Source organism: Natrix helvetica (assembly GCF_964273705.1).
Source record: "Natrix helvetica genome assembly, chromosome: 5".
NCBI lineage: Eukaryota > Metazoa > Chordata > Lepidosauria > Squamata > Natricidae > Natrix > Natrix helvetica.
The window spans coordinates 94,990,512-95,016,820 of record NC_138551.1 but is presented as its reverse complement, the minus strand read 5'-3'; the positions used below and the strand labels follow the sequence as shown (position 1 = coordinate 95,016,820).

Below are 26,309 nucleotides of genomic sequence, written 5' to 3'. Positions count from 1 at the left end.
TCCATGAAACTAAGGAAAATACTGTCTTTACACAAAGGGGAAAACAGTCCAACCTATCAAAAACAGCACCATAAAAAACAGATCAGTAACATAAGTTAAAACAGGGAAGAAAACGGTAAGTGAGCACCTGTCTACCCTAGACAAATTCAAATCAACAAATTCAAATGGAGGGAGGTATGCAGTGGGGTACCCCAGGGCTCTGTTTTAGGCCCAGTACTCTTCAACATCTTCATCAATGATTTGGATGAGGGGATAAATGGGGAACTCATCAAATTTGCAGAAGACACCAAGCTAGCAGGAATAGCCAACACTCCAGAAGATAGGCTTAAGATACAGAAGGATCTTGCCAGACTTGAACATTGGGTGCTATCCAACAAAATGAAATTCAATGGTGAAAAACGTAAGGTTCTACATTTAGGCAAGAAAAACAAAAGGCAGGTACAGTATAAGTGGTACCTTTCTCAATAGTAGTAACTATGAGAGGGATCTTGGAGTCCTAGTGAACAACCATTTAAATATGAGCCGGCAGTGTGCAGCAGCTGCCAAAAAAGCCAACCCAGTTCTAGGCTGCATCAACAGAGGGATAGAATCAAGATCACGTGAAGTGTTAACACTGCTTGTGTGTTACGTGAAGTGTTAATACCACTTGGTAAGGCCAAACTTGGAATACTGCATCCAGTTTTGGTCTCCACAATGTAAAAAAGATGTTGAGATTCTAGAAAGAGTGCAGAGAAGAGCAACAAAGATGATTAGAGGAATGAAGGCTAAAACATATGAATAACTGAGTATGTCTAGTTTAATGAAAAGAAGGACTAGAGGAGACATGATAGCAGTGCTCCAATATCTCAGGGGCTGCCACAAAGAAGAGGGAGGCAAGCTCTTCTCCAAAGCACTTGAAGGCAGGACAAGAAGCAATGGGTGGAAACTAATCAAGGAGAGAAGCAACGTAGAACTAAGGAGAAATTTCCTGACAGTGAGAACAATTAATCAGTGGAACAACTTGCCTCCAGAAGTTGTGAATGCTCCAACACTGGAAGTGTTTAAGAAGATGTTGGACAGCCATTTGTCTGAAGTGGTGTAGTGTTTCCTGCCTAAGCAGTTTTTAGAAGTTTTTAACAAGAGATTGGATAACCATTTGTCTGAAGTGGTGTAGTGTTTCCTGCCTAAGCAGTTTTTGGAAGTTTTTAACAAAAGATTGGATAACCATTTGTCTGTAGTGGTGTCGGGTTTCCTGCCAAAGCAGGGGATTGGACTAAAAGACCTCCAAGGTCCCTTCCAACTCTGTTATTCTAGATTCCACTGGCATACACTTCACTCTCCCAATGGAGTCAACACATCAGAGAAAATGCAACGAAAGCAAACCCCTCTTTTAATGTATGTCCAGAAAGCCGATTTCCTACACCCCACCCCCCAAGAACTAAACAACATCAAGAAGGCAGGAATTCCAGACCTTGTACTCCATGTTCCCCTTTTATTCCTTGAATTCCATCTCGGCCATCCCGTCCCGGTATCCCTTTCTCAGCTGGTCCACACATCACTAAGGTACAAGCATTCCAGCTATGGAAGACTTTCGGTGGCGCGGGGGTGGACATCGATGCCACTGCTGACACTAAAGCGCAAAAGAGCAGGAACACTTGCATTGCTGAGTAATAGGACCTGGAAGAAAAAAAGTGAACGAGAAGGAGAAATAGGTAAAAATATGGGGTGTAGGACAGGTGAGATTCAGCTCTCAGTCAATTGAAGTTGGCAGTTTGACGTTCAAAGATATGTTTCAATTGGAGTTTCCAATCTGACATTTGATGGCAACCCAATTCAGAATTGATCTATTCTGGAATGCAGAGTAAAAATAAATATTTCAAATAAGATTTGTCCAAGCAGCTAACATTTTCTGTTTTTTTACACGTGTGGAGAGTTGGAAAGCAAATGCCAGTTGAATTTGTTACAACGCTTTCTTATATCAGTCAATCAGAAATGAGCTGGAAGGGACCTTGAGGGGTCTTCTAGTCCAACTCCCTGCTCAAGCAGGAGACCCTATACCATTTCAGACAAGTGGCTGTCCAATTTCTTCTTAAAAACCTCCAGTGTTGGAGCACCCACAATTTCTGAAGACAAGCCTTTCCATTGGTTAATTATCCTCGCTCTTAGGAAGTTTCTCCTTAATTTCCAGGTTGCTCCTCTCCATGATGAGTTTCCATCCATTGCTTCTTGTCCTGCCTTCAGGTGCTTTGGAGAATAGGTTGACCCCCTCTTCTTTGGGGCAGCCCCTCAAATACTAGAATACTGCTGTTCTAGTGCCTTCTAGTCCTTCTTTTCTCTAAACTAGCCAAATCCAAATCCTGCAATCGTTCTTCATATGTTTTAGTCTCCAGGTCTTTAAAATCACATAAGTTGCTTTTCTTTGCACTTTTTCCAAAGTCTCAATATTTTGTTTGTAATGTAGTGACCAAAACTGGGTGCAGGATTCCAGGTGTGGCCTTACTGAGACTTTATAAAATTGTACTAATACTTCGCATGGTTTTGATTCTATGCCTCTGTTTCATAGTGTCTTTTTTCCTTTTCCCCCCTGTTTCACAGTGTCTTTTTGCATCTACCTCTCTGGTAGAAATGTTTAAGAATAGAGTTTTCTTTTTTGTGCCCCTTGGCTACTTGCACTTGTTAGTAGCTAACTGATGATAGAATCCAGGCCTTGGGAGAAGACAGCGTGTCTGTTGCACCACTTCCTTATCTCTCTTTGCAGCCAAATGCAGGAAGTGCTTGTTAGAATACAAATTCGAGCTTTGGAGTAAGTTGCAAATCAAAGCTACCCAACTGCCTTTCAAGATTGTGTCCGTATTGTGTTGATGCCCATGTCTTTTGATGCTGTGATGTTCTTATTTTCTTGTCAGTTGTAGCATGATTCCCTGTTCTAGGATCTCCATTAATGCCTACTTGTGCTCAAACTGTCTCTGGTCAACATGCTGCATGTAAAGTTACAGCTCTGACCTCTTCTACATAGAAGAGAGACCAGTCAGGTACCGTAACCTGTTTGCTCTGGTGAAATGAAATGTTTGTTTGTTTATTTATTTATTTATTTATTTATTTATTTTAATTTGTCAACAAGTACAAGGAAACAAGTAGGAAAAACACATATAAAAATGGCACAAATAAATGGATAGAAATAAGCAAAACATAACCATAAATACATAAAAAGAGTACATATAAATGGGGACAGTAGGACAGGGACAGTAGGCAGGTCAGTATGCTTATGCACGCCCCCTTAAGGACCTCTTAAGAAACGCACAAGATCCACAGTAGACAGTTTAAGGTAAAAGTTATGGGGTTGGAGGAACTAACAACAGGATCAGGTAGGGTGCTCTACCCATTTACTACTCTATGGCTGAAATCGTTTTTCCTGCAATCAAGTTTAGAACAGATTACATTTGGTTTGTATCTATTAATGGCCTTTGTGTTATTGCAGTTGAAGTTAAAGTAGTCATTAACAGGTAGGATGTCATGGCAGATTATCTTGTGCACTAAACTCATGTTGGAATGTAGCTGGCGTAGTTCAAGGTTATGCAAGCCTAAAATTCCAAGCCTGGAGGTATACGGAATTTTATTGCGAACAGAGGAGTTGAGTACTCTTCTTGTAAAATACCTCTGGACCCTCTCTAAGATTTTAATGTCCGAAATGAAGTGTGGGTTCCAGGCAGGTGAGCAGTATTCAAATGTAGGTCTGGCAAAGGTTTTATATGCCCTAGTTAGCAGCATAGTGTTATCAGAGAGAAAACTACGTAAAATAAGGTTGTCAACTCTGAATGTTGTCTGGTTCTCTCTAGACGTTGGTGTTTTAGAAGATTTCCCACCAAAATTGAACGGAATCAATATAGCATGATTGATAGGCCCTATGAAGAAGTCAAGAACCTGCCAAGTTTCAGATTCCATCAAGGGTTTTTTCCACAATCAAATTTTGAATTAGTCCCACAGTATATATTTTTTAAGATAGAGAAAGGTCAGAGGTCTGGGACTCTAGAAAGAGTGCAGAAAAGAGCAATGAAGATCACTAGGGGACTGGAAGATAAAATATATAAAGGATGGCTGCAGGAATTGGGCATGTCTATTTTAATGAGGAGAAGGACTAGAGGGTGACATGATAGCAGTCTTGCAATATTCTAAGGGGCTGTCACACAAAGAAGAGGGGGTCAACCTGTTCTCCAAACACCTGAACGCAGGACAAGAAGCAATGGATAGAAACTAATCAAGGAAAGAGCCAACCTAAAACTAAGGAGAAACTTCCTAAAAGTAAGAACAATTAATCAATGGAATAACTTGCCTTCAGAAGTTGTGGGTGCTCCATCAATGGAGGCTTTTAACAAGAGATTGGGCAGCCACTTGTCTGAAATGGTATAGGGTTTCCTGCCTGAACCGTGAAGCCAGCTTAGTGAAGGGAAGGAACAGGGGAGACATGATATCAGTGTTCCAATATTGGAGGGGCTGCCACAGAGAGGAAGGAGTCAAGTTATTTTCCAAAGCACCTCTGAAGGCCAGAAAAGAAATAATGGATAGAAACTGACCAAAGGGAGATTCAATCTAGAAATAAGGAGAACATTCTGACAGCGAGAACAATCAACCAATGGCCTTCAGAATTTGTGGGAGCTTCATCACTGGAAGCTTTCAAGAAGAGACTGGACTGCCATCTGTCAGAAATGCTATAGGGTCTCCCACTTGAGCAGGGGGTTGGACTAGATGACCTACACGGTCCCTCCCAACTCTGCTATTCTGTTGTCATCACAGAAGAGTTATGATAGAGAGTTGAACAAGTTGGCAAATCATATTACCTGGGGTTCCCCCCCCCCCCCATCAATGCCCTTGCAACATTCAACCTGCTTCTTCTCAATTTCCCCCACAAACGGAACTGAAAATTGCAACATCCTGTACAAAGCAGCAGAAAAAACACCCAATCTTTCAAGTAGTTGAGAAAGCTCTCCAGATACCTTCAGATACCTTGGAGACACTGATTTGCCAATTCCACAGCTTGGAAACACTGCTTGGAGAATCTACTTTGGGGAGGGAGGGATGATTGAAGCGTCCTTGAATCAAATCCCCCCATTCAAGGATTTGCAAAGCTCTATTTACCAGTTATCTAACTGCTTGTTAAGCTCAGCTCACCACTAGGTAGAGAAATACACCTTGAAGATGACACGGTGACCTGATCGACTTACAGGCAGGATGGTATTAGAAATGCTTCAGGGACCCTCTTAGTCTTTGGGGCCACAGTGATAAACAGGGGACTGAGCCTAAGATTTTTCCACCACCTTATAATCCTTCTTCATGATCCCAACTCTTAAAGTAAATTGGTTAAAACATTACAGCACAGGAATTTAAAATGAATCGGGTCCGCATTCAATCAGATGAACAGACCTTCTTTGTTCCTGGCTTGATAGACAAATACAGTCAAACTTGGTTTTGCACAGAAAATTCTGTGCGCTCTTCTTCTGTGCAATTCTGAAAAAGTTACACAAACTCCAGTGTCTTATGCTGCAGACCTCCCAATGAAGTCTTACATGACCAGCTGCAGTTTTAAATCAAGGTGTTCCACAAAGCGATAACAAGTACAGACAAATGACACTGTCACTGGATGCAGAGCCACGGAAGCCAAAGATAATTCTGAGATAGGCCCAGAGGGATCGAGAATCAGATATGGAAAGCATTTAGTAATCAAAAAGCAGCTTTTCAATTGACTTAGGAAGAGCGAGGACCGGTTGAAATGAATCAGTGCTGTAGAGCAGAGGGAAAAGGTCAGCTTCTATAAGAGAGTAGTAGAGTCTGTTCATTTGCCTATTCCCCCCCCCCCCCAAAGACCCACCAGAGAAGGACAAAGCAAAACTGGATTCACTCACTTGGCAATTTCAGATGTTCTGAGAGGACCTGAATAGAAATCGTGCACTACAGGGCTTAACTGTCCTTTTAAAGAACACGAGTTAAGTAACATCAGCTCCAGTTTCTCAATCATATGACCTTCCTGGAAATCTACAAGGAATTCATCCAAGTTGTATCTGCCACTCATGGATGGAAGATACAAAGAAGAAGAAGAAAAAGGTCCCCCATTTCTTGCCACCTGAGAAGAAGACGGAATTACTATTTCAGAGAACAAAGACAAGCGCTCAAACATGCACACCATTTTGACTACGCTGAATGATTTGATCAATTGAGCAAATGACTTGCTTGGAATGAGAGCCAAGGCTCAGATTCTCTCCCATGTATTAATGGTCCCACTAAACTTAAAGTAAGACCAGAGCAGTTTTAGGAAATTGCTGCCAGCTTTCAGTTTCTCACTAGTATCTCATTTACTCATTGAGACACTACCTGGGGGGACCACAGCTCCAGTCATAATCCTACCCAAGCATTAAGGTCCAAACGCAGGGGTGGGCTGCTGGGGGTTTGCAGGGGTTTGGGAGAACCTCTAGCTAATACAATACAATACAATACAATACAATACAATACAATACAATACAATACCAGAGTTGGAAGGGACCTTGGAGGTCTTCTAGTCCAACCCCCTGCCTAGGCAGGAAACCCTATACCATTTCAGACAAATGGCTATCCAACATCTTCTTAAAGACTTCCAGTGTTGGGGCATTCACAACTTCTGGAAGCAAGCTGTTCCACTGATTAATTGTTCTAACTGTCAGGAAGTTTCTCCTCAGTTCTAAGTTGCTTTTCTCCTTGATTAGTTTCCACCCATTGCTTCTTGTTCTACCCTCAGGTGCCTTGGAGAATATCTTGACTCCCTCTTCTTTGTGGCAGCCCCTGAGATATTGGAACACTGCTATCAATTCTCCCCTAGTCCTTCTTACTATTAAACTAGACATACCCACTTCCTGCAAGCTAAGATTCTGTGCAGTTTGGAGAATCCCCAAATCTCACTCCTGGCTGGCCCCACCCACCCCACCCTCCCAGGAGTCCCCACGCAGCCCTTTTTGGATGAAGGTAAGTGTAGGGTGCATGCGGCGTGGATGCTCGGAGAGGGTGAAAAACAGGCCTGCCAGAAATTTGGAAAGGCCAAAAATGGGCCCATTTCCAGCATCCAGAGGGCCTCTGGAGCTGGGGAGGCCATTTTTGCCCTCCCGGAGGCTCAAGAACAGCCTCTGGAGCCTGGGGATGGCAAAAATGTCCCCCCGGCCATGGTGCAGGAGGCCAACTAGGTCACACCCACCATGGCCATGCCCACTCAGCAACCATGGTGACCCCTTGCTAAAACGTTTGAAGCCCAACCTTGGCGAAAGAAAGGTTCTCCAAAAGAAGACTCTCATCTTGTATCATTTCAAAGATGGATCTCTTCTGGATTGCTTTCAGACTATGGAATGTCTTCGCCCATAGCGTTTCATTCACGTGCAGTAGTCGTTCAAACTGATACAAAGAAAAAAAAAGATTCCAGTTAAAGATCCTTGAGGTAAAGTTGATATCAAATGTATCTAAGATGCTTGAGGGGATTGATTTATTCTTGATTTCGGACATTACACTGCATTTCAGACATTAAAACCTTAGAGAGGGTCCAGAGGTATTTTACAAGAAGAGTACTCAACTCCTCTGCTCACAATAAAATTCCTCCTACCACCAGGCTTGGAATTTTAGGCCTGCATAACCTTGAACTACGCCGGCTACATTCCAACATGAATTTAGTGCACAAGATAATCTGCCATGACATCCTACCTGTTAATGACTACTTTAACTTCAACTGCAATAACACAAAGGCCATCAATAGATACAAACCAAATGTAATCTGTCTACGTTCTGACCTGAATTTAGTGCACAAAATAATCTGCCATAATGTCCTACCTGTTAATGGCTACTTTTACTTCAAACGCAATGACACAAGGGCCATCAGTAGATACAAACTAAATGTAATACGTTCTAATCTTATTGCGGGAAAAACTATTTCAGCCATGGAGTAATAAATGTGTGAAACACCCTACCTGATCCTATTGTTAGTTCCTCTAATCCCCATACCTTTTACCTTAAGCTGTCTACCGTGGACCTTATGCATTTCTTAAGAGATTCCTAAGGGGTGTGGGGGTGCATTAGCCTACCGTCCCTGCCCTAAGTGTCCCCATTTATATGTACTCTTTTTATGTGTTTATGGCTATGTTTTGCTTATTTATATCCATTTATTTGTGCCATTTTTTCATGTGTTCTCTTACTCTGTTTCCTTCTACTTGTTGACAAATAAAAAATAAATAAATTATCCAAAGGATCAGAGGGCAGGACAAAAGTAATGGGTAGAAGCTTGTTAAACAGAGAGACTCCACCTAGAAATAAGGAGAACTTTCCTGACCGTGAGAACAATTAATCAATGGAATAGTTTGCCTTCTAGGGTTGTGGGTGTGCCATTGCTGGAGATTGTCAAACCATTTGACTGGGATGGTATAACAAAAGTATACAGTCACCTGCCTTGATCAGAAGAGCTCTACTAAAAAGACTCTAAGGTCTCATCCAGTCCTATGATTCCATATTCTATCTAGGTGTAACATGTACATGGTTTTAACCTTCATCCTTCCCATCTTGTTGCCAGGAAAGCATGACCAAATCATCTGGTTCACATGTGCTTCTTCACACGATACAACAGATATTCTGTCTTTCTGGATCAACAAATTATTATGGATCATATGCAAGTTGCCCAAGGTCAATCATATGTACAGAGTATTATTACCAGTTATAATCTTAGACTTTATTATCTGGAAATAACTTCTGTTGAATCCAAAGGGGTTCATGTCCAAATAAATCAAGATCATGTGAAGGGTTAATACCACTTTATAATGCCTTGGTAAGACCACACTTGGAATACTGCATCCACTTTTGGTCCCACGATGTAAAAAAGATGTGGAGACTCTAGAAAGAGTGCAGAGAAGAGCAACAAAGAGGATTAGGGGACCGGAGGCTAAAACATATGAGGAACGGTTGCAGTAACTGAGTATGCCTAGTTTAATGAAGAGAAAAACTAGGGGAGACATGATAGCATGTTCCAATATCTCAGGGGCTGCTCCAAAGAAGAAGGAGTCAAACTATTCTCCAAAGCACCTGAGGGCAGGACAAGAAGTAATGGGTAGAAGCTAATCAAGGAGAGAAGCAACTTAGAACTAAGGAGACATTTCCTAACAGAACAATTAATCAATGAAACAATTTGCCTCCAGAAGTTGTGAATGCTCCAACACTGGAAGTTTTTAAGAAGATGTTGGATAGCCATTTGTCTGAAGTGGTGCAGGGTTTCCTGCCTAAGCAGGGGGTTGGACTAGAAAACCTCCAAGGCCCCTTCCAACTCTGTTATTCTATTCTATTCTATTCTATTCTATTCTATTCTATTCTATTCTATTCTATTCTATTCTATTCTATTCTATTCTAAATGCAAACACAATTGCACTCTCTGTCTTCCTTAAGAAGAAGCTCTGATTTTAGGCAGGAGAGCATTTTGGAAATTAAATACGAGACTCCAACTGTGCTGTCATGGAGGATGTCATGCCTCCCTTTATGATTTCCCAAGATGTTCTTCCCACTTCCACCACAAAAGAATTTTGCAAGTTTCTGGTTTGATTGCAATGGCTCCTTGGAGAAATGAGGCTCACTTGAGTAAGCAATTTTGCTCTAAAAATTGTGTAATTTGGTGTTCTTTCTGGAAGGTGTAAGGAACTCCAAGTACCCTTCCCCCAATGGACATAGTGTCACATAGGTTGGCAAAGCCAGAGCTGCAAATGCTGCAACAATGGTGCCCACACATGTCTGCCCAACATGTGGCAGAACATTTCATGCCCATAGAGGCCTTACCAGCCACCTGCGGATACATCATGGACAACCTGATAGATGTCCTGTTCGAACACAATGGATGAACATCATCATCCGTGTCACACAATTATTTTCTTTGACAATAGCATCCCAACAGATATTCAAAAGCCGAGTCATTCACAGACGTCTGTGAGAAGTTTGACTTCAAGGGCACTGAACAGATTTAGAAATTGGCTGTTACCATTTTGCCCATTAGGCTTAGAATTAGAAAAATAAGAATGAATGGAAAAGAACATTTGTATTAATTGCACAACAATTGGACACACTTACCACAGTTTCCACTGGAAAAATGTGAGCAACCAAAGCCAGGCCAAGTCCAAAAAATGCTAGAGAATTCCTGGAAGCCTGTCACTCAAACAAATCAGCCATCAGTAAGCACATAGAAATAAACCACATTTACATATCATTCAAAAGAGAGAATCAAAAGCTAAAAAGGAAACATTAAAAAAAAACACAAAACATTTATTCGCCAGCAATCAACACCAGGTAAACAGAGATTAATACCAGGATTAATACCAGACCAGCAGTCAAGCAATAAAAATTAAGTATCTTGCCCCTTTCAAGATGGCTGCTGCACAGTTTTTTTTTCCTCTTACCTACGATCTGTTGATGTCAGTGCTAAAGCTGGTTCAATCACAGTACCGCTCTCTGGTTTTGAAGGGGAGCACTTAGCCATCACCCAAGATGACTTTTGGGCAATCCCAATGGGCAAGGGGGAATCTTGAAGATTCCAATTACCTCTAAAACAGTGGTTCCCAACCTTTTTTTTTTGGCCATGCCTCACCTAAGCATCTCTAAATTCCTGATGCCCCAACCCCCCCTTGTGACATATAATTCTTACTTTACTCAAAAAGTGAACTCTACTCAGGCGGAGGAAGCCAAAAAAGCCATTAACTTGGTTTAAACAAGGTCCAAACTGCCCCCATTAAAAATCAAATTGTCCCCCTGTGGGGCGTGGCCTCCATGTTGGGAACCACTGATCTAGAAGCAATCAAAAAGTTATAGAACAAATCCAACTTCCGGTCAATCAGTTTCATTTTCTAAGCGCTCCAGAATTTTAACTTTCACATTTTGACTTCATTGTTTCATTTTGCTTATTGTTTTAAAAGTTGATTAACGGGTGCTGATTTATTTCTATCTCTTGCTGGACTCTAACTGCTTTTTCTCCCTTTTTCTTTCGATATACTGCATGTTGTTCTGCTGAAATTGGAAGATGTTCTTTCACAATGTATGGCTCAACATTAACTTTTCACTTATCTGCAATTTCAACAAAAGTGTAGTTTTCTGGTAGATATCGGGTCACGTTTGGGGAAATTTCTTGCAAAACCAGAACTTTTTTTTTTAACCTTCCAGGTCAAATCTATTGACTTATTTATATAATGGCAGTTTTTTTTAATTACTTCAAATAGTGTCCCCAAAGTAACCTCAAAGTAGTTAAATCAAGGGTGTCCAATCTTGACAATCTATGGACCCAAGAATGCTGGCTAGGGAATTTTGGGAGTTGATGTCCACAAGTCTTAAAAGTTGCCAAGGTTGGACACGCTTGAATTAAATGAATCCCTGGAGCGTTGTTTCAAAACTTACATATTAACAAAACATGGAGCCTTCCACACTTAGGAAATATTGAATCGATAAAATCTTGTGGGTGGATCATCTTTTCATCATGCAAAAGCAAGAAAGATTGACACAATTATACGAGAATGAAAAATAAGCTTTCTGGAATAAAAATGGGAAGAAAACAGAACAGTGTGCTGATATTTGTAGCAGTCAATCAATCTAGAACGCAGCTGAGTTTGTACTGCGTAAAAACATCTGTGGGATCTTTTGGTTTTAACATTAGCATTTTGGGTAAACCTAGTCACTGTGTAGGTGGGCATCTTTTAATCAGCACCCTTTTAGGTCTCTTTATGTGTGTGTTTATATATGTGTCTGTCTCTACTGTACGCAAACAGCCAGGAGTGTTTCAGGCAGTCATTACTGCCGGTTCGCTCATGGACGCTTTGCAATCATACACAGTGCAATAAAAATTGTTCTGCGCATGTGCAGAAGAACCATTCGGGGGCGTGGCCAGCCTGGTTCGCTGCCAGTTCCAGCAACCCAGGCCATCAAACCACTACTGGTTCGGCCGAAATGGTCCGAACCGGTAGGAACCCCCCACTGACTCTAGCCATATTCACATGAAAATAGTGATTTTCAATGGCCTTGTTTTCATTCTTTTGTTGGAGGGAGAGAAATTAAGCTGTAAGGCAGGCCCATTAATGAGATAAATAAGGTTTATTAAATACATTGTGATAGACTACAAACTTGAGGCTCCAGACTAAGAATAATAAGTACTTGCTCACTGATGATGATGATTAGATGTTTTCTGTAAGCTTTGCAAGTGGAAATAAGTGGTCCTATTATTTGGGGGTTCATGAGATTGATGCATGCACAATTAAAGCAGAGATGTATAAACAGAAAGGCTCACAAAAATGTTGTGGACTATAACACAGAGTGTATTGAGAGGTAGAATTAGTTAGGTAATTCAGTTCTGACCCAGCAGAAGATTTTCAATAGAACATAGAATCATAGGACTGGAAGGGACCACATAGGCCTGGGATGGCAAACCTATGGCACACGTGAAACAGGTGGCACGTAGAGCCATTTGTCAGGGCACGTGAGGTGCAGCTGACTTTAGCCTTTTTTTGAGGCCATTTTTCGCCCGCCCAAGGCTCCAGCGGCTTTATCAGAGCCTGGGGAGGGCGAAAACAGCCCCCTGCCCCCCGGAGGCCCTCCGGAGGCTTCAGGAGCTTCCCTGAAGCCTCTGGAGCTCAAAAAACCAGCCCTATGGGCAAACTGGAAGTTCAGGAATGGACTTCCGGTTTGCTCAAAGGGTTGGTTTAAGCCCTCCGGAGCTTCAGGGGCCTTCCGGAGGCTTCCCTGAAGGCTCCGGAGGACGAAAAACAACCCTACAAGCAAACCAGAAGTCACTTCCGGTTTGCTCATCGGGTTGGTTTAAGTCCTCCAGAGCCTTCAGGGAAGCCTCCAGAAGACCCCTGTAGGCTCTGGAGGGCTTAAACCGGCCCTATGAGCAAACCAGAAGTCCGTTCCCGAACTTCCGGTTTGCCTGTAGGACTGGTTTTTGGTGCTCCAGAGGCTTCAGGGAAGCTCCTGAAGCCTCCGGGGGTGTGTGCGAGGCTGTTTTCACCCTCCCCAGGCTCCTTAAAGTCTCTAGAGCCTGGGGAGGGCAAAAAAAGCATGCAAAAAATGGGGAGAGCACCTATCATGCGCGCATGCGCACTGGGGGGTCACACATTGCATTATTTGGTGACCCCCCTGCACTCCCCCCGCTTATGGCACGCGAACCAAAAAAGCTTCGCCATCGCCATCCATGGCTCAGGACCTAGTTACTTGCGGGATCGTATTCTGCCCCATACATCCCTGCGACCAATCCGCTCGCACAGAGAGGGCCTCCTCCAGGTGCCGTCCACCAGACAGTGTCGAGGGGTGGCGCCTAGGAGTAGAGCCTTCTCTGTGGCGGGCCCAGCCCTGTGGAATGACCTCCCTCCAGATATTAGGAATACCTCTGACCTCCGCTCCTTTCATGTAAAGCTCAAGACCCACCTATTCCAAGTAGCTGGCCTGGCTCAACTTTGATCTAACTATATCGCTCCTGACGGGTTTTTTTTATTTGGGGTATTTTAATTGCATTCAATTTATTTAGGGGTTTTTAAACATTGTGTTTTTATTTGTTTTTATCTATCAGTTCACCTCCTCCTTGTATATGTCGTGTATATGTCGTGTATATGTCTTGGTATATGTTTTGTTATATGTATGTCGATATATTTATTTCCTATGTTTTGTTATACGCCGCCCCGAGTCCTTCGGGAGAGGGTGCGGCTAAGAAATAAATATTTATTATTATTATTATCGCTGTCATAGGTCTTCCAGTCCAACCCTCTGCCCATGGCAGGAGAGCCTATATCCATGATGGCGAATCTATGGCAAGCGTGCCACAGGTGGCACACGGAGCCCTCTCTGCAGGCACGTGAGCCCTCATCCCAGCTCAGCTCCACCACGCATGCACGCATGCACGCATGCCTCCCACCGGCCAGCTAATTTTTGGGTCTCTGTGGCACACACACGGGCGTTGGGATGCATACAGGCATGCAACAACAAGAAGGTTAGCCATCACTGTCCTATATCATTGCAGACAAATGGTTGGCCTGCATCTTCTTAAAAGCCTCAAGTGATGGAGCACCCACAACTTCTGGATATAAACCATTTTACTGATGAATTCTGCTCACCGGCAGGAAATTTCTTCTTAGTTCTAGGCTGTTTCTCTCTTTAATGAGCTCCCATCCATATCCTGCCTTTGGGGAATAAGTCATTCCCCTCTTCCCTATGACTGGACCTCAAGTATTGGGAGACAGTTATTACATCCCCCCCTCAATCCCTCTCTTTGGTCAGCTAGTCATATCTAGCCCTGTTCATCGTATGATTTAGACTCCAGACCCTTTATCATCTTTATTGAATAATAGTGCTAATCTTCCAGGGGAACAATTAATACTCTGCAATTAGACTCAATCAACAGTCACATTACTATTAAGCCTATCATAATCCAGGAAATAAGTTTATTTTTTAAAAAAAAAAATCACATGAGCCCATAAAGTTGTCAGGGTTCCAAGTAACACCCACAACGAAATAAAACTCCACTTGAGTTTCCTCAAAGTTACATTTTCTTAGAGCTGTCATATTGGCACATCTTGGAAAACCCGAATCTGAAAGTTTCCAGGTTTTTCCCACCCAAAGAAAAGTTCATGTCCCTGCCCAGCATCCACATGTCCATCACATGGTCCAATAAAAACACTGTCCCAAATGGAGATGCCCAGTGGTGGAATTCACATTTTTTTTACTACTGGTTCTATGGGCGTGGCTTGGTGGACATGGCATGGCTTGGTGGGTGTGGTAGGGGAAGGATACTGCAAAATCCCAATTTCCTCCCGATCACCTGGGACTCGGGAGGCAGGGAATAGATGGGGGTGGGGCCAGTCAGAAGTGGTATTTACCAGTTCTCTGAACTACTCAAAATTTCCGCTACCAGTTCTCCAGAACTGGTCAGAACCTGCTGCATACCACCTCTGGAGATGTCTCCCAGTTCCACCCTTCCAGGTGCAGCGCAAGTTGCCCTTGACTTTCTGCGGAAAGAATGCTATTATGATTATATATCACCCATGCTCCATACAATCCCCCCTCCCAGTTTCCCACAGTAGTAAACGTGGCAAGTCTGAAGGCCTAACGCAAAAGATGGCTTCCAGGCCTGACAAAAGTATTCTTTGTCCTTATCGTGTCTTATCATTTTAATTGGCCACAATCTTTTGGAGTGATATTATAATTTCATATCTTTGTTTTGGCAAACTGAAGAAGTTTAAAGGCACCAGTGTGAAACTTAAGATGCTAATAGATAAAGGGACCCACAAGTCCACCTGAGCAAAACTACAGGGACATTGTTTCAAAGGACAAGTGTTCCTTGATCCAGTTGTGAAACTAAGGCAATTTTATGGCTGTGATATGAGGAAGAAGGACAAATGGGGAGTGTATCAGAGGACTGGCAATAGAATGAAGAACTAAATGTTGAAATTAAACAGTCCTCTGACTTTATTGTTTTTTTAAAAAAGTATTTCCCTCAAACCACAGTGACCGGTTTATTTCAAAACAAATACTACACTGTAAGTCTAAGAATGTTAATCAAAGAATGTTGAATATCTTCTTCTTGCAGTGATACTAAGCATTTTGGAAAACTGATAAAAGAGAAGATATATAGCTCATGTCCTTGGTGCAGATCAGGGATGGCATTCAGCCAGTTCTGACAGGTTCTGGACAGGTAGCAGAAATTTTGAGTACTTTGGAGAGCCGGCAAATAGGCTGGCCATGCCCCGCTGCCTCCCAGTCTCCCAGCTGATCTTCCTTTGTTGTCCTGAATAGGAGAACGGAGCTGGAAAGCAGGTTAGTGGGGTGGGGAGGGAATGGGGATTTTGCAGTAACCTTCCCCCAGGAGTGGGGAGGGAATGGGGATTTTGCAGCATCCTTCCCCTGCCACACCATGCCAACAAAACCAGTAGTAAAAAAAAAATTAATCCCACCACTGAGCAGCATCAATTACACATCCAATTTTACAAACTTTATTTTTGCCACGTTTGTTAACTGAATCAAATCTTCCCCTATGGATTTTGCTTCTCAGAAGCCCTCTGGGAAGGTCCCCGATTGTAATCACGTGACCACACAATGCTGCACCCAAAATCACGATCATGTGATTGTGCGGGTGGTACAACGGTTTTACCTCCAAGAACAGGTCCTAAGTCGCTTTTATGGGTGCGATCCTAACTTACATTTCTAACTTACTGCACCCAGGTATGGTTTGCCGATTGTACAGTGGCAAAGGCTCCAGAGGGTCAACGTCATTGCCCAGAGGATCATTGGTTGCTCTCTCCCCCCTTTGGAAGAACTTTAAAGCTCCTACTGCCTTTAGAAAGTTCAAAACGTTCTTAAAGATCCATCTCATCCTGGTCATCCTTTTTTTAAAAACTATTACCATCTGGCAGGCGGTACAGGATAATAAAAACAAGGACAAACAGGCTGAAAAACAGCTTCTATCCCAGGGCAATAACCGTATTGAATTCTACAGTGTATGGGGATTTTGCAATAAATTTCCCCCAGCAGTGGGGAGGGAATGGGGATTTTGCAGTATCCTTCCCCAGCCACGCCCACCAAGCCACACCACATCCTCAAAGCCACGCCTACAGAACCAGTATTAAAAATAAATTTAATCCCACCACTGGACCAGATATTTCATTATCAAACTAGGTAATCTCATCAGTGCACCAATGCTGTTACCTAGCTTTATAGTGAAGCATCTGCAAGAAAAGCTCAGAGATCTCTACAGCAGAGGTGGGTTCCTACAGGTTTGGCCAAGTAGGTAGTAATTTGGCCAGCCGTGCCCCCAAACTGGTTCTATCGGCTGTGCCTACGGCATCGCCATCTTGTTTTTTGCTTTTGCGCATGTGCAGAAACAATTTTTTTATTACTGCCCATCAAGCACACACATGCGCAAAGCATGTCCCTGAGCAAACTGGTAGTACTAGAAGTTGGAACCCACCCCTGCTCTACCCCAGCTTTAGAAAAATAGGTTTATTGGTAACTTGAGCACAGTTTTTTCAATAGTGGTGTCAGCAGCTGGCATTCTTCTATAGCGGTGGCATACATGAATAGCCTTTTTTGGCCTTCACTCAGAATGTGAGGTGGCCAGATATATGAGCCTTCATTTTAAATGTCCTGGTGGTGTCCTCGATTTTGCACTAGCTATGGCACTATGGAAATGTTATTTTAGGTGAAGTACTTTTGGGTATTTTTGGAGTTTCAGTTTGGTTTTCTGCAAGGAAGAATAACAAGATTTTCTGGGGCGGGGGGAATCAGTCATCCAGGTCATGGTTATCCCAAAGATGCTCTTTTCAAGAGGCAACTGGACTTTCTGTTTTTTCTTTGAAGATGTTATGCTTCCCTTTAGGTCATCTAGTCCAACTCCCACCCAAGCAGGAGACCCTACACCATTCCTGACAAATGGCAGTCCAGTCTCTTCTTGAAAGCTTCCAGTGATGAAGCTCCCACAACTTCTGAAGGCAACTTCTGTTCCATGGGTTGATTGTTCTCACTGTCAGAAAGTTCCTCCTTATTTCCAGGTTGAATCTCTCCTTGGTCAGCTTCCATCCATTATTCCTTGTCTGGCCTTCAGGTGCTTTGGAAAATAGCTTGTCCCCTTTTTCATTACCCATTCTAAACATTAAATATGTGACACTATACGTAATTTGATTACTGCAAATGCATATTTTGACATTTGATTTTCTGCATGCCGGTTAAAAGAATGAGGGAAGTGCAAAAAGTTTGGCATACCTAGGAAAAACAAGAGAAAAAAGATTGACTTGAGGGCTGTATTTTAAAATCCAATATGAATGTAGAAACTATGGAAATAAAATCTATTATCAGGCTGGATGTGTTGAAAAGCATTGTGAAAATAGACATTGTTAATACAATCCATCCAGTGGTGGGTTCCGGATTCCTTTCCAACTGGTATGGTGGGAATGGCCCCGGCGTCACCCACATGGATGAGCGCGACATGCATGCACATGCACGCAGCGCACGTGTGTATCGTACTTGTCTCTAACGCTTCTGCAAGCCTCTGCGATGCTCCAGCTGCTCAGCGGAGCATCGCGCAGGCACCATACGCGCCATGTGTGTGCGCGGAAGCGCCAAAGCCTTAAAGCACAGGTAAGGAGCTCGGGTGGGCAGGTGGGCACTCCGGAGCACCGTACCGGAACGGTATCCGATGCTCCGGGCAGGCTCCGGTATGCCCATACCGGAGTGTAATGCCTGCAACCCACCACTGAATCCATCCCAAATAAGAAAACTTCATTTGGGCAGATATGTATGTGTATCTATATCTCTCTCTATTTGTATCTCTCCCTCCCTCCCTCCTTCCATCTATCCATCTATTTATCCGCTCCTTCCGTGTAAAGCTCAAGACCCACCTATTTCAAGTAGCTGGCCTGGCTCAACTATAGTCTGAACATATCGCTCCTGACGGGTTTTTTATTTTTGTAATTTTATCTAATTTATTTAGGGGATTTTAATATTGTGATTTTAATTTGTTTCCTTCCATCCTCTTTGTATACGACTTTGTATACGTCTTTGTATACGTCTATATTATATGTATGTTTGTCCATACTTGTATTTTTATGTTTTTATTGTACGCCACCCCGAGTCCTTCGGGAGAAATAAATATTATTAAATATTATTAAATATTATTAAATATTATTATTATTATTATTATTATTATTATTATTATTATTATTATTATTATTATTTATCCATCCATCTATCTCCATCCATCCATCCATCCATCCATCCATCTATCCATCTATCTATCAACTGTATATCTATCTTTCTTTCTTTCTTTCTTTCTTTCTTTCTTTCTTTCTTTCTATCTATCTATCTATCTATCTATCTATCTATCTATCATCTATCTATCTATCTCCATCCATCTATCTATCCATCTATCTACTGTATCTCTCCCTCCCTCTCTATCCATTCATCCATCCATCTATCTATCCATCTATCTACTGTATATCTCTCTCTCTCCATCCATCCATCCATCCATCCATCCATCCATCCATCTCTCTCTCTCTCTCTCTCTCTCTCTCTCTGTCTGTCTGTCTACCTGTTTCTGTCTCTCTGTCTCTCTCTGCCTCTGTGTCTCTTTCTCTCATCTTGCTAAGATACTTCAAGATAGAAACTGGATATTAAGGATGGGCAAACATTTCAAATTTCAAACATGTAATACTTACAATGCTCCATTATTGAGCTAGAAGCAATATTTTTAGTTTGAAATGGGCCATTCCAACTATTCTGGAAACTTTCTAACATTCTCTTTCTAGCCCCAAACACCCACTTCAGTATCAATAGCTGAGCTACTTAAGCCCAGAAGCTCAGAACATTTCTGGGCATACAAACAGCCCAAGCATTTCAAATCTGAAATGTTCTACACTACTTTTTCACTTTGGAGAAGGCAGACAAGAGAGTAACATAGCAGACCTTTGAACTGCTCAGTTCTCCAGTGTTCCCAACAACATTCTCCACCAAGAAATCTCAAAACTGGGAAATCTTCAGATTCAGCTTACAAAAACTGAAAAAACAGAACAGCAGAAGAGAATAACAGAATAACAGAGTTGGAAGGAACCTTGGAGGTCTTCTAGTCCAACATCCTTCTAGTCCTAATCCTAACTCTATATCATTTCAGAGAAATAGCTCTCCAATCTCTTCTTAAAAACCCTCAGTGATGAAGCATCCATAACATCTGGAGGCAAACCATTCATGGTGAATTGTTCTACCTGCCAAGAAATTTCTCCTTAGTCCTAGGTTGATTCTCTCCTTGTTGAGTTTCCTTCCATTGCTTCTTCTCCTACCTTCAGATGCTTTGGAGAATAGGTGACCCTTTCTTCTCTGTGGCAGCCCTCAAATATTGGAGCATTGCCATCATGTCATCCCAGTTCTTTTCATTAGACTAGACATACCCAGTATCTGTAACTATTTGTCATATGTTTTAGCCCCCATTAAAGCATTGCTGGAACATTTAGATTCAAACGCTTTTACTTTGTGTTTTGTTTATTAGTCCTTGGCAACTTTCAGGTGAAAGTCAGCATATTCAACTTCATAACACACACACACACATTCTGCTCTGGATTATCCTTGATGCTTGCTTGTGTAAGCATGACTCACAAGCATATTAGGTATTAAGCCTCACACAATTGCTCTTGTGTGAACTGGAAGATTAATTCTTTGTTCACCACCTCCAGTTCCCCTTCTCCGTTCCCACTTGGAGGGAGGTGGGGATACTTCCTGCTTCAGATATCCTTTCCCTAAGCATGGATGGTAAGGAAGGAATCAGCAGCTTCATAAAAGGTTCATTCTCTTTAATTAGTTGTAATAATGACTGATAAGTCAATACTCAACCTGAATTTTGGGTTGCTTTCCATTCTGCGTGTGCACTTGAATGGGTTTTTGTTCTTCAGTTGTTAAGTTGTGTCCATCTCTTCATGACCCCATGGACCATAGCATACCAGCCCCCCCAAATCTTCCATTGTCTCCCAGAGTTTCCCCAAATTCATTGCATCAATAACAACATCTAACTCTCCCTCATCCGCTTCTCCTTTTGCCTTCCTCATCCCCTTCTCTTTTTGCCTTCCACCTTCCCCAACATCAAGGTCTTTCCAAGGCTCTTCTCATTTGGTGGCCAAAGTATCTGTCCTTTCAAAGAAGAGTCACAGTTGATTTCCTTCAGGATTGGCCGATTGCAGTCCAAAGGACTCTCAAGAATCTTCTCCAACCCCACAATTGGAAAGCATCAAGTTCTTCAGTGCTTAGCCTTCCTCATGGTTCAACTCTTGCAGCTCTTCAGGACTACTGAGAAAACCCAGTATTTTTGTACTCATTATATATATTTTTATACTTATTTAGTGTAACTTGAATGGACATGGATGGGAGTCACCCTGGGAAGCAAAGTAGGTGCACCTGTGAACCAAACATCCTTGATTGCTCATTAAATCTTTGCAAGTTCAGGTGTGAAAAGGGTTTGTAAATGAAGCTTCGGTTAAGATTCAAAATGAACTGGACTCTAGATAATGTCCCCCAAAAGTACAATGGCTTAGAATAGAAGGGAAAAAAGATGTTTGTTAACTTCAAGGAGTTATTTTTATCTTTATAAGGTAAAGGTAAAGATTGCCCCACGCATAAATGCTAGTCATTTCTGGCTCTAGGGGGTGGTGCTCATCTCCGTTTCTAAGCCGAAGAGCCAGCGCTGTCCGAAGACGTCTCCATGGTCATATGGCTGGCTTGACTCAATGCCGAAGGTGCAAGGAATGCTGTTCCCTTCCCACCAAAGGTGATTCCTATTTTTCTACTTGCATTTTACATCCTTTCGAACTGCTAGATTGGGAGAAGCTGGGACAAGTAACAGGAGCTCACTCCGTTACGCAGCACTAGGGATTCGAACAGCTGAACTGCCCACCTTGCTGATCAACAAGCTCAGCATCTTAGCCACTGAGCCACTATGTCCCTTCTGTTTATCTGTATGTCCAAACCCAACTTTTACTCAGAATGAGAAATCTACATATTTGTACAGCTGAAAGTTAAAGAAGTCTCTCCCAGCTTCTCCTTGTGCCCAAATAATTACTAGAGTAAAATAATTAGGCACTTTGGATTTGTTTTGCTCCATGAAGGTAAATCAATTCATCTTATTAAGGTGAACAGGAGGTAAAATTTGCCCCAATGAGGTATTTGTAGCCTCATAATCATGGAGCTCCATTGTTTCATAAACATGTGAGGAGCAGTTGCAGGAATTGGATAGGTCTGTCTAGTCTAGTGAAAAGAAGGATTATGAGTGACACGATAGCAGTCTTCCAATATTTGAGGAGCTGCCACAAAGAAGAAGAGGGTCAACTTACTATCCAAAGCACCTGAAGGCAGGACAAGAATTAGCAGATGGAAACTAATCAAAGAGAAAAGCAACCTAGAACTAAGGAGAAATTTCCTGACAGTAAGAAAAATTAACAGCTTGCCTCCAGAAGTTGTGGGTGCTTCATCACTGGAGCTTTTTAAGAAGAGATTGGGCAACCAATTTGTCTGAAATAGAGTTTCCTGCCTGAGCAGATGGTTAGACTAGAACACACCCAAGGTCCCTTCCTATGCTGTTATTCTGCCCCTTCTAAGACCTTGCAAAATCTGGAAGAGATTCCAGCAGGCACTCAAGGAAACCAAGAGGAAGCTTCAGAAGAGAAGAGTATAAATCCACCTGGCTATTTCAGTTTTACAAGCAAAGGACTTGTTTGTTTTACAAAAGAGTCCACTTCAATGTTTCTGAAGCAGCATTGTTACTGCCTAACCCTTGAAATAATTGGCAAGATTTTATTTTTTTCACATACTTTCAAAAAGTAAATTATGTTGGCTGTTTCTTCTCCTGGGCTGTCATCAAAATTTGACAGTAAAAACAGTGTGGATTGTAAATCTTTTTTTTTTTTTGTTATCAATAAATCAGCTTGTTATTTGAGCTGTCAAGCAAAAAGAAATCCTGGCAGTTCCAAGAGATCTTGAATTATGCATATACTATAAGAAAACAAACATTTAGAAATTCTCAAGAGTCTATTACTTTTTAATAGGAATCTATTTTCATTTCTTATTTTTTTTTTAAAAAAAACAACCTTAATTGAAAATAATGCATATTCCCCGGTTGACTTTTTCTGATCTATAAAATGATTGTAGATGGTTTTTGGAAGCCCAAGATATGGAAGATATTGTTTAAATAGCAGTGTTAATAGAAAATGACATCTTGGTAAATGCTAATAGAGTACAGCATTTTTATTTTCCCGTATGATAAAATTGAATGAAAAGAATGATTTGCTTCGTTTGAAAATCTCCACACTAGGAAGTGAGGTTAGAATAAAATAGAATAACAGGAAGGGATCTTGGAGGTCTTCTAGTCCAACCCCCAGCTTAGGCAGGAAATCCCGCACTACTTCAGACAAATGGTTGTCCAATCACTTCTTAAAAGCTTCCAGTGTTGGAGCATTCACAACTTCTGGAGGCAAGTTGTTCCACTGATTAATTGTTTTAACTGTCAGAAAATTTCTCCTTGGTTCTAAGTTGCTTCTCTCCTTGATCAGTTTCCATCCATTGCTTCTTGTCCTGCCTTCAGGTGCTTTGAAGAATAGCTTGACTCCCTCTTTTTTATGGCAGCTCCTGAGATATTGGAACACTGCTATCATGTCTCCCCTAGTTCTTCTTTTAATTAAACTAGACATACCCAGTTCCTGCAACCATTCTTCATATGTTTTAGCCTCCAGTCCCCTAATCATCTTTGTTGCTCTTCTTTGCACACTTTCTAGAATCTCCACATCTTTTTTACATCATGATGACCAAAACTGGATTCTACCAAATGTAACTGAAAGATGCATATTAAAAATAGCACATTTGATACAAGGGAGCAGATTAAGTCATGCTGAGTGTCTAAGTCACAGAAGATTATTTTGGACTTGATTGACCATGTAGGACTTTTTGGGGCAATCTTTGTAGACTTCTGTCTTCTGGGGGTGTTTTTCTTTGAACTTCTTGGTTTAGCCAACAGTCCTGGCATTTCTTTATGGTTCCCCTCAAAGTAGTAATCAGGCTTGGCCCTGCTTAGTTTCATAGTCAATATAAAGTCAACTAAAAGTTGAGGAACACCCATTTGATACACTTGACATGGTGGTCTTTGAGCTCCTTTCAGGCATCACATTTGTCTCATCCAAATGGTTCCAATGACAAATGGTTCAAATGACCATTTGTGGTGCCTTCAAATCAGGACCAACTGTGTTCCTATTGATAAAGTCCCCAGTTCTGCTCATTAGAATAAAAAGGGGTGAAACATGGAAGGCAACGAGGACAAAATATGGAAAGAAAAGGAAGGAAGGAAGAAAGAAAGGAAAGAAAAAAGAAGGGAGGGAGGGAGGGAGGGAAAATGAGGGAGGGCAGAAATGGAGATGAAGGAAATGGAAATGAAGGAAAGGAATTGAAAGGAAAGGGAAGGAAAGGAAGGAAGGAAGGTGAGGGAGGAAGGGCGAAATGGAGACGGAGGAAATGGAAATGAAGGAAAGGAAAGGAATTGAAAGGAAAGGGAAGGGAAGGGAAGGAAGGGGAGGGAGGGAGGGAAGGCAGAAATGGAGACGAAGGAAGGAAAGGAATGGAATGGAAAGGAAAGGAAGGAAGGAAGGAAGGAAGGAAGGAAGGGGAGGAAGGGCAGAAATGGAGACAAAGGAATGTAACTGAAGGAAAGGAAAGGAATTGAAAGGAAAGAAATCGAAAGGAAAGGAAAGGAGGGAGGGGGGGTGGAGATAGAAAGGAAGGAGAAAAGAAAGGAAAATCTGAGAGCCAATATGCATTTCTAAAAGATGGTGTTATTTTGCGACTCTCTTCTCTTTCTCCATCCCACCCCACCCCCCAAAAAGAGGGGAAAAAGATAGATTCTATTGAGTTCAGTTGTACTTTGGATTGAATATTTTTCAGAAACAGATGGCTTTGAACATTGTGCTGCTCTTGCTGTTTTTATTGATGCTTGAAGGAGATTCTTGTTTACATTTTCTTCTAAAAAGACCTTGAAAGGGATTTATTGGAGAAGTATTAAATCAAGGTATTAAATAAATACATATGAATTTATTTCATTTCTATGAATAAGAGCTAAAGCACTGGGATATTAAAAACTGCTAGAGAATCCTCCTTCTTTTTTCTTTTTTTGAATATTTGCTAAAAGATATATGGCTTCCATGGGATAGCATTCTATTTATTTATGCAACGGTTTTTAAAATGTGCACTTTTGTTCCTATAAAGTCATAAAATAGCAGTGATTAAATGAGATTGGGAGTTCCTCTGTGAAAGCAGAAGCTGTGTTTCTGACTGGATCCTTGCAGATACCCTAAAAACCTCCGTTTGTAGATCACTTAAAGAGAACATGACTATTAATTTATGAAGGAATATAAACAAAGGCAGACACCCTTTCCGCAAGCTTGCAACTACAGAGATGCTATCAGTTTTGGTCACCACACGATATAAAAGACATTGAGCCTTTGGGAAAAGCACAGACTAGAGTAACCAGCATGATTAGGGGACTGGAGGCTAAAACATACGATGAATGGTTGCAGGAACTGGCTAGTCTAGTGAAGAGAAGGACCAGGAAAGACATGATAGCAGTGTTTCAATATTTGAGGAGCTGCCACAGAGAGGAAGGGGGTCAAGCTATTCTCCAAAACACCCAAAAGCCAGACAAGGAATAATGGATGGAAACTGACCAAGGAGAGATTCTACCTGGAAATAAGGAGGAACTTTCTAACAGTGAGAACAATCAACCAATGGAACAGAAGTTGCCTTCAGAAGTTGTGGGAACTTCATCACTGGAAGCTTTCAAGAAGAGATTGGACTGCCATTTGTCAGAAATGGTGTAGGGTCTCTTTGTTTGGGTGAGGGGGTTGGACTAGATGACCTACAAGTTCCCTTCCAACTCTGTTAATCTGTATAATCTGTTTATCTATTCAATCACCCTGTTTCCTTGACAATAATACAAAAAATAGATTTGCAATTGCCTACTTTTGTGCATTAAAAAAAAAAAACCGACTTCTAGACCTGATATTCTATCCAAGCAGAGATGGGTTCTTACCGGTTCAGACAGGATCGGCCAAGTAGGTGGTAACTCGGCTGGCCATGCCCCTGAACCGGTTCTAAAGGCACCAACATCTTGTTTTTTTATAGCACTGCGCATGTGCGTGTCAAGCACGCCCCTGAGCGAACCAGCAGTAGCATCAGTCAGAACCCACTCCTGCATCTAAGTACAGGTAGTCCTCAACTTATGACTACAATTGAGCCCAAAATTTATGTTGCTAAGCGAGACATTGGTTAAGTGAGTTTTGCCCCATCTTAATGACCTTTCTCACCACCGTTGTTAGGTGAACCAGTGCAATTATTGAGTTAGTAACACGGTTGTTAAGTGAATCTGGATTTCCTATTGACTTGCCCTCTGTCAGAAGGTAGCAAAACTCATGACCCCAGGATGCTGAAACCATCATAAATATGAGGTCAGTTGCTGAGCATCCAAATTTTGATCATGTGACCAGGGGGATTCTGTAACGGTCGTTAGTGTGAAAAGCGGCCATAAGTCACTATTTTCCAGTGCCGTCGGAACTTTGAACGGCCACTAAATGAACTGTTGTATGTCCAGGACTGCCTGGATTCCTCACATGCAGCCCGATAAGCACACATTCCCCCCTCCCCCCTTCAAAATTTGCTAAGCATTTACATAATTAAATAATTATAACTTAGGGGGAACGAAGAATAGAATGTATGGAAAACAAAAACTTAGCCTAGCTGAAAATGTCAATGTTCCTTTT

At 41.9% G+C, this 26,309-nt stretch overlaps 1 protein-coding gene across 4 annotated transcripts in view; it reads right to left on the bottom strand.

The window, feature by feature from the left end:
- LOC309392491 (uncharacterized protein) overlaps window positions 1–26,309 on the bottom strand; it is a 50,013-nt gene that overhangs the window by 16,705 nt on the left and 6,999 nt on the right. For 2 of the 4 annotated variants that reach the window (XM_081953779.1, XM_081953781.1), the window contains exon 2: window positions 1,451–1,656. In XM_081953779.1, coding sequence (XP_081809905.1) covers window positions 1,451–1,640 — 190 coding nt within the window. In that variant the 5' untranslated portion in view covers window positions 1,641–1,656. Of the gene's footprint in view, window positions 1–1,450; window positions 1,657–5,876; window positions 5,892–10,083; window positions 10,162–26,309 lie in introns of those variants that run through there. The other 2 variants (XM_081953778.1, XM_081953780.1) reach the window with 2 other exon arrangements.